At 42.8% G+C, this 16232-nt stretch overlaps 1 protein-coding gene across 5 annotated transcripts in view; it reads left to right on the forward strand.

The window, feature by feature from the left end:
- The first annotated feature begins 10929 nt into the window (after positions 1–10929).
- The window catches only part of gria2a (glutamate receptor, ionotropic, AMPA 2a), a 55870-nt gene continuing 50567 nt past the window's right edge, over positions 10930–16232 (forward strand). For all 5 annotated transcript variants that reach the window (XR_013195041.1, XM_077204567.1, XM_077204568.1 and 2 more), the window contains exons 1-2: positions 10930–11201; positions 11418–11558. Coding sequence is in view for 4 of the 5 variants with exons in the window: in XM_077204567.1 (XP_077060682.1) it covers positions 11129–11201; positions 11418–11558 (214 nt within the window). In the remaining variant the exon portion in view is untranslated. The remainder of the gene's footprint in view (positions 11202–11417; positions 11559–16232) is intronic.

The raw sequence follows: 16232 nt of genomic DNA on the forward strand, positions 1-16232 counted from the left end.
AATCTGTTTGTCCTGATCCTGACGTATTTTTGCTTATTTCGCGCGATGTTCTTACTGCGGCACAGAAAAGTGATCATACATTAGAGAAATGTCGTATAAGTGCTGACAGTAAAAGATCACCTTCGTACAATCATCAGTTCTATTGGAACAACACTGTGTTGATGCGTAGCTGGAATGTTCGATTATCGAATGATGAAAATTTGAATGACTGGAACGTGGTTCATTAGATTGTGGTGCCCTCGAAATTTCGACAGCATATTTTAAGCTTGGCACATGATCATCCTTGGTCTGGGCATCTTGGTATAAATAAAACTTACCATCGGGTGCTCAAGCATTTCTTTTGGCCTGGGTTGATAGCTGATGTATCTCGGTATTGTAAGTCTTGTCATACGTGTCAAGTGGTGGGAAAGCCCAATCAGATTGTGCCACCTGCTCCACTCCACCCTATTCCGGCTGTAGGAGATCCGTTTGAACGCGTCTTGGTAGATTGCGTTGGGCCGTTGCCACAAACTAAATCTGGTTCGCAGTTTATTTTAACAATTATGTGTGCTGTCACGAGGTTTCCAGAAGCAATTCCGTTACGGAATATAACTGCCAAAAGCGTCACTAAAGCTCTAATAAAGTTCTTCACAATATTTGGATTGCCGAGAACTTTTCAAACAGATCAAGGTACTAATTTCTTGTCTAAAATATTCCGAAATGTGTTGAAAGGTTTGAGTGTGTCACATGTCACATCCAGTGCTTACCATCCTGAATCTCAGGGGGCACTGGAGAGGTGGCACCAGATGTTGAAATCCAGTTTGTGGAAATATTGCTTGGAGGCTGGAGGCAGGGAATGAGTGGGATGAGGGAGTCCCTTTGGTTTTATTTGCATTGCGTGAAGCGCGACAAGAGTCACTTGGTATTAGTCCGTCGGAATTGGTTTTTGGACATAATGTACGGGGACCTTTAAAAGTACTAAAAGAGGAGTTTCTCTCTACTGGTACATCTGAGAAACATAATGTGCTTGATTTCCTTTCTCGTACCCACGAACGTTTGCGAAATGCTTGTGCTGTTGCGAAAGAAGCTCTTTCTCTTTCGCAGGGAAAAATGAAGCGTTGTTTTTGACAAAGGCGCGGTTGTGCGTAATTTTACGCCTGACGAAAAAGTTTTAGTGTTGCTTCCTTCCGTTGCCTTAGCTGCGCGATTTGATGGTCCGTATGTGATTAAGAACAAGCTGAGTGACACTGATTATATAATCAATACACCAGAAAGACGACGGAAGACACGTTTGTGTCATGTCAATATGCTGAAACAATATGTAGCTCGAATTGAGAAGACTGATTAAGTGAATGGGTTGTCCCCAAATGAGGCACAGTCGGTGTTAAATGTAGAACGGGTATCTTTGCTGTCCAGTACCATGGGTGCTGAACATGTAGATGATGGATTGAAAATGTCCACGGAGATGTTCAGTGGTGGTCATCTAAAGAATTCAGAGATTTTAAGAGTTTTACCATCTCGTTTGTCTTATTTATCTAGCGAACAGCGTCAGGATGTGATTGATTTAGTAGAAGATTATCCTAACTTGTTCAGTGATGTTCCTATTGGTACCTCTGTCATCCAACATGATATTGAGGTGGGTAATGCAGTTCCAATAAAACAGCATGTGTATCGTTGTCCAGTGGGTAAACGGGAGATCATTGAATGTGAAGTGAACTATCTGGTTCAAAATGGTTTTGCCAGAAAGAGTAATAGCCCGTGGAGTTCACCGTGCATTTTAGTACCTAAAGTTGACGGTTCATTCCGTTTTTGTACTGATTTTCGCAAGGTGAATTCTGTTACTGTGCCGGATGCATTTCTGTTGCCTCGAGTAGAGAATTGTATTGACAACCTTGGCACTGCTCGGTACATTACGAAATTAGATCTTTTAAAAGGCTATTGGCAGGTGCCATTAACTGAACGTGTACTGAACGTATATCACATCTCTACTTTGCACAATGTTTTTAGCTGATTAGCCGCCGCCTCTTTAACTTTAAATCTGACTAAATGCCTCCGTTACATACTTGGGGAAACAGGTTGGAAACGGTCAAGTACGTCCGGTTGACGCAAAAGTGACCACTATTCTTGCATACCCTGTGCCCACTACTAGGAGAGAGTTGCGACGATTTTTAGGCATGGCTGGCTATTACAGGTGTTTTTGTAAAAATTTCTCGACTGTAGTTGCTCCTCTAACGAAGATGTGTAGCTCTAAAGTTGTTTTTACTTGGACTGTGGAATGTCAAAGTGCATTTTTGTGTGCAAAGTCTCTCCTTTGCAGTGCTCCGGTGTTGTCTGCTCCCGACCTGGCTCGTCCGTTCAAGCTCGAGGTAGACGCCAGCGCGATCGGAGTTGGAGCTGTCCTGCTTCAGAGTGGTGCTCATGGCATATCCCATCCAGTCTCTTATTTCTCAGCTAAATTTAATTGTCATCAGTTGAATTATTCTACTATCGAAAAAGAGACTCTAGCTATGTTGCTTGCTTTGCAGCACTTTGATGTGTATGTTGGATACAGCTCTACTCCCGTCATCGTTTACACGGACCATAATCCCTTGGTTTTTTTAAATAGAATGTACAATCATAACCAACGGTTGATGCTCTGGGCGCTAATGGCTCAATGTTATAACCTTGAGATCCACCACAAGAAAGGAACTGACAATGTCGTGGCAGATGCCCTTTCTCGGGGCTAGGTAAATGTATAATTTAATTTATATGTAGCCTATGTATAATTTTACTTTTATTATGGTGTTCTTGTTTGCTCCTACTGGTCGCTTCATCCAGAACCTGTCTAAAAAGAAGACTGGTTCTTTCTTTAAGTGGGGGAGTGTTACGGTTCGCGTCTTGTGTTTTCCTCTACTCGTGATGACGTCATGACTCTGTGTTTCTTTTTGTGTGTCTGAGTTTACTGATGGGTCTGCACCTGTGTATCATTATACACCTGCGCCTCGTTGGAGTCGTTTCTGATACACTATAATAAGGACGCTGAAGCGGAGTATGGGAGGAGAAAGGAGAACCAGCAAACAAGTTTTTCTTTCTTTTCGTTTCTTTTATTTAAATTACTTTGTTGGTCGTCATGTTAATATTTGTTATCTTCATTTTATTTGAAGTTCACTATTTTTCTTTATTTGTGATACGTGTTTCTTGATATTTTGGATGTTTGTGAGTGATAAATGTCATCGCAACGTACTCGAGTCTCACATGTCCTTTTTTATGTTGTGAAACCCTTACGTAGCCACTTTTAACAAAAGGGTTCGTAACACAGGGGCAAGAACACATCAGCAAATTCTGCTTGTAAATTATGTATATCAGTGAGTTGGGACGCCGAGAGGTGATCTCCTCCAACTGCCAGAGCGAGACATTGGGACTTTGAGCTCTCTTCTGGACCGAGATCCTCCTCCCCGCTCACTACTGTCGCCAGCATCACTGACTCCGCCTCATTCCACTTTTTAAGTAGGTTCAGGTGGTAAATTTGATGTGCCCCTTCCCTATCTGTTCGGATGTCCTCATAGTCGAGATCCCCAACTCGCCATGTGACCTCAAAGGGTCCTTGCCACTTCGCGAGTAATTTCGAACTGGAAGTGGGGAGCAATACAAGTACTTTATCTCCCGGTGCAAATTCTTTTAATCTAGCCCCCCTGTTGTACAGCCGACTCTGTTTGTCCTCAGCCTGTAACAAATTCTCCATAGAAAGCCACCCCAAGGTGTGGAGTTTTGTTCTCAGGTTCATGATATATTGCATTTCATTCTTACTATTCGAAGGTCCATCCTCCCAAGTTTCTCTAAGCACGGCCATCACCCCGCGGGGCTGCCGCCCATAGAGAAGCTCGAAGGGGGAAAACCCCGTGGAGGCTTGGGGGACCTCGCGTACAGCGAACAAGAGGGGTTCTAGCCACTTATCCCAATTTTTGGCGTCTTCCCGTACGAACTTACGAATCATGGATTTCAACGTGCGATTAAATCGTTCCACCAGTCCGTCTGTTTGTGGGTGATAGATGCTGGTACGAATCGATTTAATGCCCAACAATTCGTAAAGTTCACGAATGGTACGTGACATAAACGCCGTGCCTTGGTCGGTAAGAATCTCTTTCGGGATTCCCACCCGGGAGATTAATTGAAACAGTGGGCTCGCCATGCTCTTCCCAGAAATATTGCGAAGCGGCACTGCTTCTGGGTATCACGTTGCATAATCCACTAGGACTAATGCAAAACGATGCCCACGTGCAGATCGTTTCAATGGCCCGATGAGGTCCATGCCAATTCTTTCGAAGGGGACCTCTATTAAAGGAAGGGGGCACAAAGGTGCTTTTGGGTTGGCCGGTGGGTTCACCAACTGACATTTACGACAAGACGCGCACCACTTGCGCACATTCTCGTGAATGCCCGGCCAAAAAAATCGGGTCATTAGACGATTCAGTGTAGCTATCTGCCCTAAATGCCCAGCCATCGGATTACAGTGAGCTGCCTGGAAAAGCGTTTCCCGGCGGCTCTTCGGAACTAATAATTGAGTTGTATCTTGATTTGATTGGGCGTCCTGGGTCACCCGATACAACTTATCTTTTATGATTGTGAAATAAGGATATGAGAGAGGCCGGTCTGGGTGGAAAGGCTGTCCGTCGATTGTGCGGACTTGGTCAAACCCGTTTTTGAGCGTCTCATCTCGGGACTGCTCCAGAGGAAAGTCATCACGCTCTGAAAGTGACATCCTTTCAACAGCGTTTCGTTCTTCTGGCACAGGCACCGACGGTCCCGGCACAGCTTCTCCCACCTGAGCGAGCGCTCTCTTCCCCCACTTCCTTTTTGTCCCAGAAGCACCCGCACACAAATGTGCCAATAATACTTCAAACCCTGGCCAATTGGTCCCCAAAATTAGCGGGTGTCGGAGGTGCTGGCTAACGGCCACCTCCACACTATGCTTTTGGCCCTGGAATTGAATAGTGACTGGCATTAACGGGCAATCCACAATCTCCCCGTGCACACACCGAACCTTAACCATGCGGCTCTTATCCAATGCCTCCGGTTGAATCAGGCTTTGATGGATGGAGGTTTGGTTACAACCTGAATCCACCTATGCCTGATAGGTACCCCCCTTTATTCTTACTGGTATCTGGTACAACCCAGCTTGATCGGGGTCAGCCTGTGGTGTGTCAGGGACCCTGACCAGCGTCCCCACCTCCATCACTGGGCACTGGTCGACAAAGTGCCCAGGGTCCCCGTAACGCCAACAGGCCGGCCCAGACCTTTCCGCCACCCCAGTGGCGGGAAGTGGGTCAAGAGACTGGCGTGGGGAGAGCGCATGTGTCCGTGGTGGAGGGTTGCCATGGCGGAGGTTGCTCCCCTAGGCGGTGGGGGTGCGGGAACAGGCTCCACTCTGGGTTCAGACCTCCAGCGGGGTCTCGGCCTGGGTGGGAAAGCTCTGGACCTGGGTACAGGGACAGGGTGAGAAGGAGAGACAGAAGGGGGAAGAGAGAGAGAAGCTGCTGAAAGGGGTTCGCCGACCCCTGGGCACGCCACCATCTGGTCCTCCGCCAACTGGATGGCCTGGTTCAGTGACGTAGGGCGGTGGCACTGGACCCACTGCACGGTATTCCGGGGAAGCCACGCCACAAACTGCTCCAGTACCACCTGATCTACGACTCCCTCGACGTAGCGTCCGTCGGCCATCAACCACTTGCGGCACGCGTCCCGGAGCTGCTGCACAAAGATGAAGGGTCGGCCAGACTCTCCGAGCTCCAGTGTCCGGAAGCGTTGTCTGCTCTTCTCCGGGGTCCGGCTGACCTGCTGTAGGATGGCGCGTTTGAGGTCTTCAGAGACCAGGAGGTTCCGGACTGGCAGTTGTTGTGCGGCGATCTGTGCTTCTCCAGACAGCAACTGGATCAGCCGCATTGGCCAGTCCGCGCCTCAGCCGACCTCTCAAAGAGGTCCAAGAAAGCCTCTGGGTCATCCTGTGGACCCATTTTGCTGAGAGGCATGGGCGGGGCCGAGGCTGCAGCTGGCGATGATGGGGCGGCCCGAACCTCCTGGTCCATCCAGCTCCGGAACAGCTCGCAGTCCTGCTGCTGGGCCCGGAGGAGCGTCTCGAATCGGCACTCCTGTTGTTCCTCCATGGCCAGTAGCTCTTGGTGTTGTTGCTGTTGGAGTCCATCGAGCGCATGGAAATTATCCGCAATGGTGTCGGGGACTGTCTGGCGGCAGCGTCTTCTTCCATCCCGGGTTTCGGCACCAGTGTAGTGTAGGTTCAGTGTGGGTGTGATGGAAGAAGACAAGGGTCAGCGTGATTGGGACTCGTACAGGTTTTTATTAACTCAGAATGCGTTTGAACAGCAGTATGCGCGAGGTGCGCCTTCACCATAGAAAACTCTATAGCAACGTTCAAAAACACTCTTTCCACTTTAATATAAACTCAGTCCATTTGAAAGTCCTCCAGTTCTCCAGTCAGGTCTTGTGCACGAAGTCCCAGTCCTTCTCTCTCCCCGCTCTCTCATACCAGCTGGCTTTTATGCGATCTCCCCACGCCAGTTACTGCAATCAGAAACAGGTGTTCGTCATTTTGCACTTGACCCACTTACTCACCGCTCGGCTCCGCCCTCGCTCTCTGCTTCAGAGTCCGTTAAACCACGCCCCCCTCACCACAATCACGTAACTGAAAGCAGCATAAACGGAGGAGCAGAGCAGTGAGAGGCGCTTGTCACTGCCCCGGCAAATTTAAAAGGCTGCATTCCATTGTTCATACTGTAGCATTCGTTTGTTCGTTGTGTCAAGTTGCAGTTTGTTTGAAATAACAAACCTGTTCACCCGAAGGAAAACTCGACGAAGTGGTGTTAGAAGACATCCTGTCATAGCTTTTTCGTACATTACAGCTACCGTAGAAAAGCGAGGCGCTGGAGAGCACAATTCGTTTGAATGCAAAATACAATTTCACCGCTAGATGGGAGAAATTCCTACACAATGTCCCTTTAAGTGGTGCCATTTGTTTCTTTCAAAACAGCTACCAATAAGAACACACTCTTAAAGATAACTAAATACTAAATAACTAAAATATTGTTATTCCTACTCCTAATTTATTGGACTGTGTCATTTCATTTCCGCTCTTGAAGGCACATAAAATTTAAAATGATCCAGACCATCTATACTTCATCAGTATTTTATCTCCCTTCCTTCTGCCCGCAGGTATAGACTCCCTATGTGCAGAAAGGCCAGCTATAGTAAGAGTTGTGTTCATATAGCTATGAGCTTTAAATACATAAGAAAGCAGAAACCATTGGCATGTCATCTTATGCTCTTGCATTTGTTGTATGTTTTTTGTGATTGATTGTTAGTATGGTGTTGTTGTGTTTGTGTTTTTTACACATCCATTCCTCTGAGGACAAATAAATGATCTATCTATATAATCTGCTTTTTTCAAAAGTTTACATCCAGACCTAAATAATAAATAAAAATAATAATTAATTGCATATAGCACTTTCTAGGCACTCAAAGCATTTTAAATAGAAGGGGGAAATCTCCTCAACCACCACCAATGTGCAGCATCCACCTGGATGATGTGACGGCAGCCATATTGCGCCAGAACGCCACAGAGCGTCAGCACCTCGGTTTAACATCTCATCCGAAGGACGTGCTTTTTGACAGTATAGTGTCCCCGCCACTATACTGGGGCATTATGACCCACACAGACCACAGGGTGAGCACCCTAAAGGCCTCACATACACCCCTTCCAGCAGGAGGTCTCCCATCCAGGTACTGACCAGGCTCAGCCCTGCTTAGCTTCAGTGAGCAACCAGTCTTGGGCTACAGGGTTATATGGCTGCTGGCAGATCACTAGATATGTTTTTCCTAAATTAAGACATTTGTAATAATGAAGCCCAGTCCTACATGTCCATGCAAACATGGGAAAAGTGGGGAAACTGAGTATCACAGTTAATCATACAATTGGCTGAATCTGTATGATTGATGCAAAAATGTCTGAAAAATGATTTGATTCATCTAAGGAAATCACTGCCTCAAGAAAATTGGCTGCTTTATCTGGCTGCATATTCTTAGAATATTCCTTAGTCTCTCAAATGTTTAGCATTTAATGCATTGGAATGGTGGGAGAAAGCTAGTCAAACCATGCACCATGCACATTTAAAATGATCTAACCTCTAAGAATTTGCATATTATTGTATTCATCTCTTGTATAATAAACAAACTTTGACATTATAGTTCTCATAGAACTCAAAATAGACTATGTATAGGTCATGCACATTGCAACTTATATGCCTATACCCTTACAAAAAATAAGTTTATTCAAGTGTGCTAAAGTATACTTCCAGTCTACTCTTTATTACTTCTCAAATATTCTTAAAAGTATATGACTTATACTGACAGAAAAGTCAATCTTATCTACTCAATCTTTTGATTGTGATATTTTTAAAAGTATAATTAAATATTCTAAGTATACTTGGCTTGTAATTGTGTTTATTCTTTTGATTGAGTAGCCAAATAAATATTTTTTTTCACATAGTTTTATATGCTACACTAAAAAGTGGCCCAATTTAGTCCCAAGATGTACTGAAATAGTACACTTACAAGTATACTACTACATTGATCTTAGTAAAGTATACTTGAACTTTACGTAAGTATACTTAATAAAATGAACTTGAAGTAAAGTACACTTTTTTATATGAGGGCCTAAAATAATGGTGTCTTAAAAGAATTAAAAGTTTGGATTATGTATAGCAGGGGTGTCCAAATCCTGACCCTGGAGGGCCACTGTCCTGGAGAGTTTAACCCCAAACTGCTTCAACACACCTGTCTGAAAGTGTCTAGAGGGCTGCATTCCAAACCGCATCAACCATAGTAGGCACAAAACAGTATGTGACAAAAGAAGTATGTACGATTCACATTAGTCATAAAAGAGTAGGTAAAAAGACACTTCTTCCGGAAAGATTCTGAAGTGTACATACGATGGGCATAAGAATTAGGTAGACAATTTGGACATAAGGAGCAGGATTGGACACCGCTGATTAAGGTGCATTATGAGATTGAATGAGTGCACTTGATAATGTCCAATATGGTTTCGGACACCACAACAAATGGATGTCCCCTCATATAGAGGACTATATAAGGGTATAGGAGTGATTTCGGACACAGTCTTAGAAACTTCCAGGCAAATGTGTTGGGACAGGTTGGAGCTAAACTCTGGAGGACATTGGGCAAGATTTGACACCCCTGTACTAGAAGATTCAGCATGTGTTGGATCAGGCTTCCACAGCACTTCAATGCTCTCTGCTGGTTGTGCTGGGAACTACTGTGCTGCAAGCAGATTTTGATTATGGCAGTATTGGACAATGGCTGTTAAAACACCACAATTAATGAAGGCACCTAAAGACTTCTTAAATATCTAAACCTAATCTTGTTTTGTTTGATGTTTTGTTGAAGTCAATTTATAATTTGGCTTAAATTCTAGTCTATGCACATCCTTGTAATATGTTAACTTTCCTCGCCACGCTTTTTTTTTTAATTGCCAGCCACGCCAGCATTTTTGATAATTTTAACAAATTTTTTATTGCCCCCAGAATAATTTTTGTATGAATATCTGAACATGCAATATATCAAAAGTGTTTTATCAACACTTGAATGTGGGTGTTACGTAAAAAGGAGTTTTTTTGGGCAAACTGAGAAAATTGCATTTTTGTCAAAGACTGCGTCTGGATAAATTTCAGAACGATGATCAAAACGTATAGAGTAGATCGAGTTCATCAATACCCCCAAAGCTTGCACAGTCCCCGTCCTGGGTCGACATAGTAACATTAGGCATTTTTGATTTATATGCTGTTTAATGCTGATGAATGAATTGACTATTTTAACAATGTCTTTATTAGCTCTCTGGGCCTTGAAATTGGTAATAACGTTGCCGTCTATGTGGGGGAAAGCTCTTGGATTTCATCAAAAATATCTTAATTTGTGATCCGGAGATGAACTAAGGTCTTACGGGTTTGGAACGGCATAAGTAATTAATGACAGAATATTCAATTTTGGGTGAACTAACTCTTTATAATATTATTATAATTGATCAAGGGTTCAGGGTTTGTTAATTAGAACTGTGCTGTATTTTTAAAGATATTTACACTTGTTTCATCTTGATGTGCTCATCACTTTTTTATAAATCAGGTCCTTTTTGTTAGAATGTTCCTTATACATACAAAAAGGCTCACAAGCACAATGGAGATTTGCTCAGATTCTACGTAGCCTACTGACCCATTTCTGTGACCACACGGTCAAAAGTCCTCAACAATTTTATCAAAAAGTGCAATATTAAGATAACATCAACCAAAGCTACAGTAAAGAAAGTAAAATATGTTAAAAAATGTTTTAAATTTTTTGAAGTATGTGAATCATTAAGTTAATGATTATTTTAATGGCTTTTTAATGTAAGCACCATCAAAATAAACTGTAAATTACATTAATATATGGTATGTTAAACTGCAAACAATTTTCTACAGGGATCCTGATTTCATCTCTCTCCACCAAGAGGTCATTGGTCTGGAAATGTTTGAAGAGCTCATAGTAATATGTGTAATGGAAGTATGTCAGTATTAGTATGGGTGGAGGTGGTTAAGCAGTTCATTGTATTGCAGAAGATGGTGGAGCCCAAGCCTATTGGATTGCAGGGGAACATCTGTCACCATTCTGCCTCATAGTGGACACATATTAGGCCTTTTCTAATTCAATAAAAACATAATAATAAGAAATCACGGGACATATAATTTAACTAATTAAAAATTCCTATTTCCTGAAGCAGCTGAGCCGATGTCCAAGAGCGAGCGCCTCTCCCTGCTGCGCGCGCGTTCAAAATAAGAGCAGCTTTCGGCTCCGCTCGGCTCTTTTCGTCTTCATCAGTATTCTTACCGTGTCCACTGAGTTGAAACGAGTCTCAGGGACGAAGCCGCAAAGGAGGAGAGCAAGACTCCCGCATCATCGCGCCCGCTCTTTCCCTCACCAACACAGCGGACTAACGAGAGCCTTTGCGCTTTAACTGTGGTTTATTTTAACATGTGTCGACTCTATATTGTTCCCGCTGTTTTGTGAACAGTGCGCGTTTGGTGGATGTGGTCGCGTGGATAAGCAGAAGACGATGATTTTGTCGGGTCTCCTTTTCCCCGCGTTATGGGGACTGGCGCTCGGCGGATCTCCGAGCGTCCAAATCGGTGAGCGCACTCCACCTGTCTACGCCTTTTAGATCATGCTCATCAAATCATAAAAATAATTCTGATAACAGAAATTACATATAAATGTCCTCTTTACTTGCCATGTGATAATTTCATGATAAAACGATATAATATGTCTGTTTTTGGCATTTGAGACAGTGTCATGATTCTTCTTACGATATAATTCTGAATAATTTTTATGTATTCATTTCTCAGGCGGCCTGTTCCCCAGAGGAGCAGATCAAGAGTACAGCGCATTTCGGATCGGAATGGTTCAGTTCGGTACGGCCGAATTCCGCCTCACTCCTCACATTGATAACCTGGAGGTGGCTAACAGCTTCGCCATCACAAATTGCTGTAAGTCAACATGGACCTACATACCGCTTAATTAATTAATTAATTAACTAATTAATTCCCCATATAGGCTAGCCTACTAATCTTGATGCTGCTATAAATTAGTCTGCCTATGCACAGGTGCGATCATTTCCCTCCCTATATTATTTATTCATCCTGCATTCATGCCATATTAAATATTACAGGAGCCTGCATGGCAGGATCTATGGGTTATTCCTATTTGAGTTAACAGAATAGCTATCGCCTGCAAACATGTGTTCTATTATTAACGCTGGTGTGTTATTTATTCCTTTACGCAAACCATGAAAGGACCGGGGGCTGGATGTTGGCAATCACTCGGTTTATCATTCAAGCACTTTAGCTTCTTGAGTCTGAACTGTGGCACATTTTGTTTCTTGCTGTCTGGTTGTGTAAACTATGCGTTGGGAAGATGGTAGTTATATAAACCTGTTTTTTTTATGGGGGGGGGGGGGGGTGATAATAATTACCATTCGCGGGAGCAGCATGATGATGGTTTCCACAGTAACAGAGGAGAGGAGATGGCCCCGTTTTACCAGCATATGCACAATTCGATAGTAAATGAAACAGCAGGTTGCCTCTTTCGAAAGGTATTTGTGTCATTTGTTGCTGAATGTTTTACGTACACTTTCTATATTATAATTTTGCAATAGCCTATATATAATGAAAGGGTTTTTGACAGACGTTTGCAAGGCACGAGGACCTCGCGCGCGTCCCTCCCCCACGCATCTTCTTAGGCTACATCTGAGGCATGAATACCAGTAGGCTAATGAATGATGAAATACTAGCCCAATTCGAAAATGCGATTAATTGGTAGTGCATTTGAGTTTGTGTCACACAGGTTAGAAGATTCTTTAAAATTGTTGGTCTTACATCACATACAGACTGGTTAGAGTCAGATCTCTTCAATAGAGTGGTTCTGTTCAATGGATGCACAAATCCAGCCTGCACGATTTAGGGTGTGTTCACACTTGTAGTTCGGTTTGCCTGTTTTGTTTGGTCCGGACCAAAAAAAACCCAACAACATAGGGATATGTTCACAACCTGTTTGGTCGCTTTTATTACGTATTTAGCCACATAACTTACTTAACATCAAAACAATGCTATGTGATTGGCTAAATGTGCTCATTGTGTGTGCGTAGATGGTATTTCTGTCAGGACCACTATCGTCAAATACGATTGACAATTAGCATACAGTTAGGATTGGCGGTATGGTTCTGTTCTGGGCAATAACTCCCTGGACATTCCTTGCAGCCTAGCATGGATAAGAGAGGGAGAGCAGCAATAACCCCCCTTAGGGTAAACAGAACAGAACCAACATGAATATATTGCAGATATTATTAATTCATTTTAATGTACAACATAATTAGATAATTTTAGTCTGATTCAGGGGGAATCAGAATGGCAAATCCTGACTGCACGAAAGGAGGAGCTGGGGATGGAGGAGGGTAATTAGCTCCTGAGAACGCGATAGCTGTTGATAATACTGACAAGCTTATATATGTATACAGTGATAGACTTTGTATTCCTATAGGTAGACGTGGATCAGCTGATGCGAGTTGACTAACATGACCTGCCAGAACTGACGTTACGCTTAATTTTGAAGAGCTTATAAAATGTGTAAAGGAGTCAAAACAGAGGCAGGAATCCCTCTGTCAGACTCGCATACAAAAACGATCTGCTGCGATGAGACGTTGTTCTGCCAGTACCGAAATGTGATAGGCAACATTGCGACGATGACGAGAAAAAACAGGTATGCTTCAGCATTCTATCCTTTTTAGGCTTGCATCTTGTGACATCATGTCCCGTTTTTGGTTTGTTTGCATGCCTTTGGTCCATGTTGCGTTCATATTTCATTCGAACCGGACCAGAGTCCTTTTGGAAACGAGACCCATCATTTCAGCGGTCCTGGTCTGCTTTTTTGGTGCTCACCAGGGTTTGGATGGCAGCGAGACCCATCTTTTCAGCGGCCCTGGTATGCTTGTTTGGTGCTCAACGGGGTTCGGATGGCAGCGTTCACACTTATTCAAATGAACCACACTAACAGCAATCGCACCAGGGTTCATTTTAATAGAACCAAACATGGCAAGTGTGAACACACCCTTATACATAAATTGATCTGTATCGGTCAGGAGTGCGTTTCCCTTACAACGATGCTATGCTGTTTGCGAATGTTCATTGGAACGATGGTTTTGGGAAACATGACTCGTTGAACTACGCTGATAACGACGGAACATGCGAACATAGTTGGCTAACGATGCTTTTGGGAAACGCACCCCAGAGCGGTTCCGAGTCAATAGGTGTGTTCGACTTCAAGCAACGCTGCGCTGACCGATCGGTTTGCATAGCGCCGCTTTAAGTTGAACAGACCTAACAAAACTGATTCACTGAACTAAGAACTGTCTCTATCCAACATGTCAGATTCGTAATGAGTCGAGAACCGATGAGTGAGCTGATGATACCAAGATCATTTAGATTGAAACATCTGAAGGGACATTGCAGAAATGTTACAATAAACATCTTGGAGATTTTTTAGTAATTTAATGTAAATGTTATATTTATATAACTTTATTTAAATTTATATAAATTCCTTTATGTTTTTATGAGTTGAATTATGGCTGCAACAGATTGAACTGGGAAAAAACATCAATATATGCTACATACATATTTTTTAAATGTTTTAGAGCATTTATAATATGTCACGCCAAAATGTCAGAGACCAGACTATGATGCAATTATGTCAAGGCGGAACTACTTTTAACTACTTCTTTGAAATGAACTGTTTACAAACCAATTCATATAAATGAGTCAGACTTTCCCATCATTAATTACATTTATATAAATGCATTTATGAGCTGAATCATGGCTGCAACAGACTGAACTGGGAAAGAAAACATGCAATGTATTGAAACAAATGATGTTTTACTAACAAAGTTCGGGAGGAGCACGTTCAAATAATTGATCCAATTATCACATCATTCCAACCAGCTGTCGACAATCAGTAATCATCATGTCTATCCAATCAGCTTGAGTTGGAGACCTATATATATATACTCATTTGACTCACCAGTGTTCCTCGACAGTTTTTCAGCATCCCTCCACCACCCCGTCTCCTCACACTCGCCTGGTTACTCCTTAACAGCAATACGGGGGGAGTACACTGGGTTCGGGCCAATTATCCGAGCTCGGAGCCCTCTCCCCGAACAGCATGCCAAATATGCATACCATTTATTCTATCTTACTAATTTGTAAGTGTGAACTAGTGAAACACTAATACGTTTAAAAAAAAAACGTTTTAGAGCATTTATATGTCATGTCAGAATATCAAAAACCCTGCTATGACGTATTTACATCATCACGCTAATGAATAATTTAATCATTTTTTTTACCACGTTTTTGAAACATCCCGATTCGCAGAAATTAGGCAGACCTCTCATCCCTACTCTGGAATCTAACAAACAGGCTTTTGATAATGATTAATATTGTATAGATACGTTAATTTTTGTTTAACGATTGCATATTGTAAGACATCATTACTAAATAGAAATCTATGCAATTAAAATTTTACACGTCAAACACGTAGCTTGACTGAGCTCTCTGAAGACAAAATCGAACAAATCTTTTTTGGTCGTGGAGACACTTGGTTTGGCCTCTTTAGTGTATTTTTCACCCAATCCAATAACCTGAATGAGTTTTCTCTTGGTGGGCATGGCTCCTTTTGATGTCAAACACTGATGCTTCACAATGTGAGCTTCACTGCGACAAGTCTGTCTCAGCGGCCTGAACAGCCGCTGATTCATGTGAGCGGCCTGCCCACTCCCACATACCCGTCCCACACATACACACATCACACATACAAAAACTCAATGATACTTCAGGCCAGGGTACGCATACATAACATTATGGAAATTGCTTAGGTATTTTATCGTGAGAAGGGGTGTGGGATAGAGGGATGTGTTTACTGATTTGGGACTGCAAATATTAGGAAATCTGTATTCAGAGCATCTGGAAGATGAATAGGCCTAGTATTTAGTCATGCTATATTCAAACATGCTTAGACCTATAATGTTGTATATTTAACACACACACAAGGGATTTCCTTTGCTGTTAGTTGTCACCCTAGCACATTCACCCACATGCAGATATATATAGATGGCACTGAGCAGCGTTTTCTCTGAAATATATAAGCATTATGATAAGAAACACATTGGCAGAAGAGCCAAATGTTTATACAGTTTATTGTCTGCCATTGTGGAAAAAACACATTTATGGTGTAACATGCACTCTGTTATCGCTTGTTTGTAGCCTTGAGGTGGTTGAAGTGACTCGTCGGAGACCCATCTTCTATTGACAGATATGTGCCCTAGAAAGGTTTCAGCATTGTTGTTGCTGTTACATGTTGTTTATTCTTCAGTGTGCAGCAGTCACTGTTATTCTGTTCAAACACTTTCAAAGGCATGTTTGTTTTCGGATAGTCCCATTTGCTTACGCATATTCCTTGATGATATTAGAGTTTCTGTTCCTGGAACACAGAAGCTTTTTTTCATTAGTCAGATTGAATAACATTAATGTTAACACTGATCATACAACGCCTCAAGCTTGCCGCCAGATATGACATCCTATCACCCTATATACAACAACAACCCTTTACTGTGACGC

Source organism: Siphateles boraxobius, unplaced genomic scaffold (assembly GCF_051911475.1).
Source record: "Siphateles boraxobius isolate OS27281-9 unplaced genomic scaffold, OSU_SipBor_1 119, whole genome shotgun sequence".
In the NCBI taxonomy this organism is placed as follows: Eukaryota; Metazoa; Chordata; class Actinopteri; order Cypriniformes; family Leuciscidae; genus Siphateles; species Siphateles boraxobius.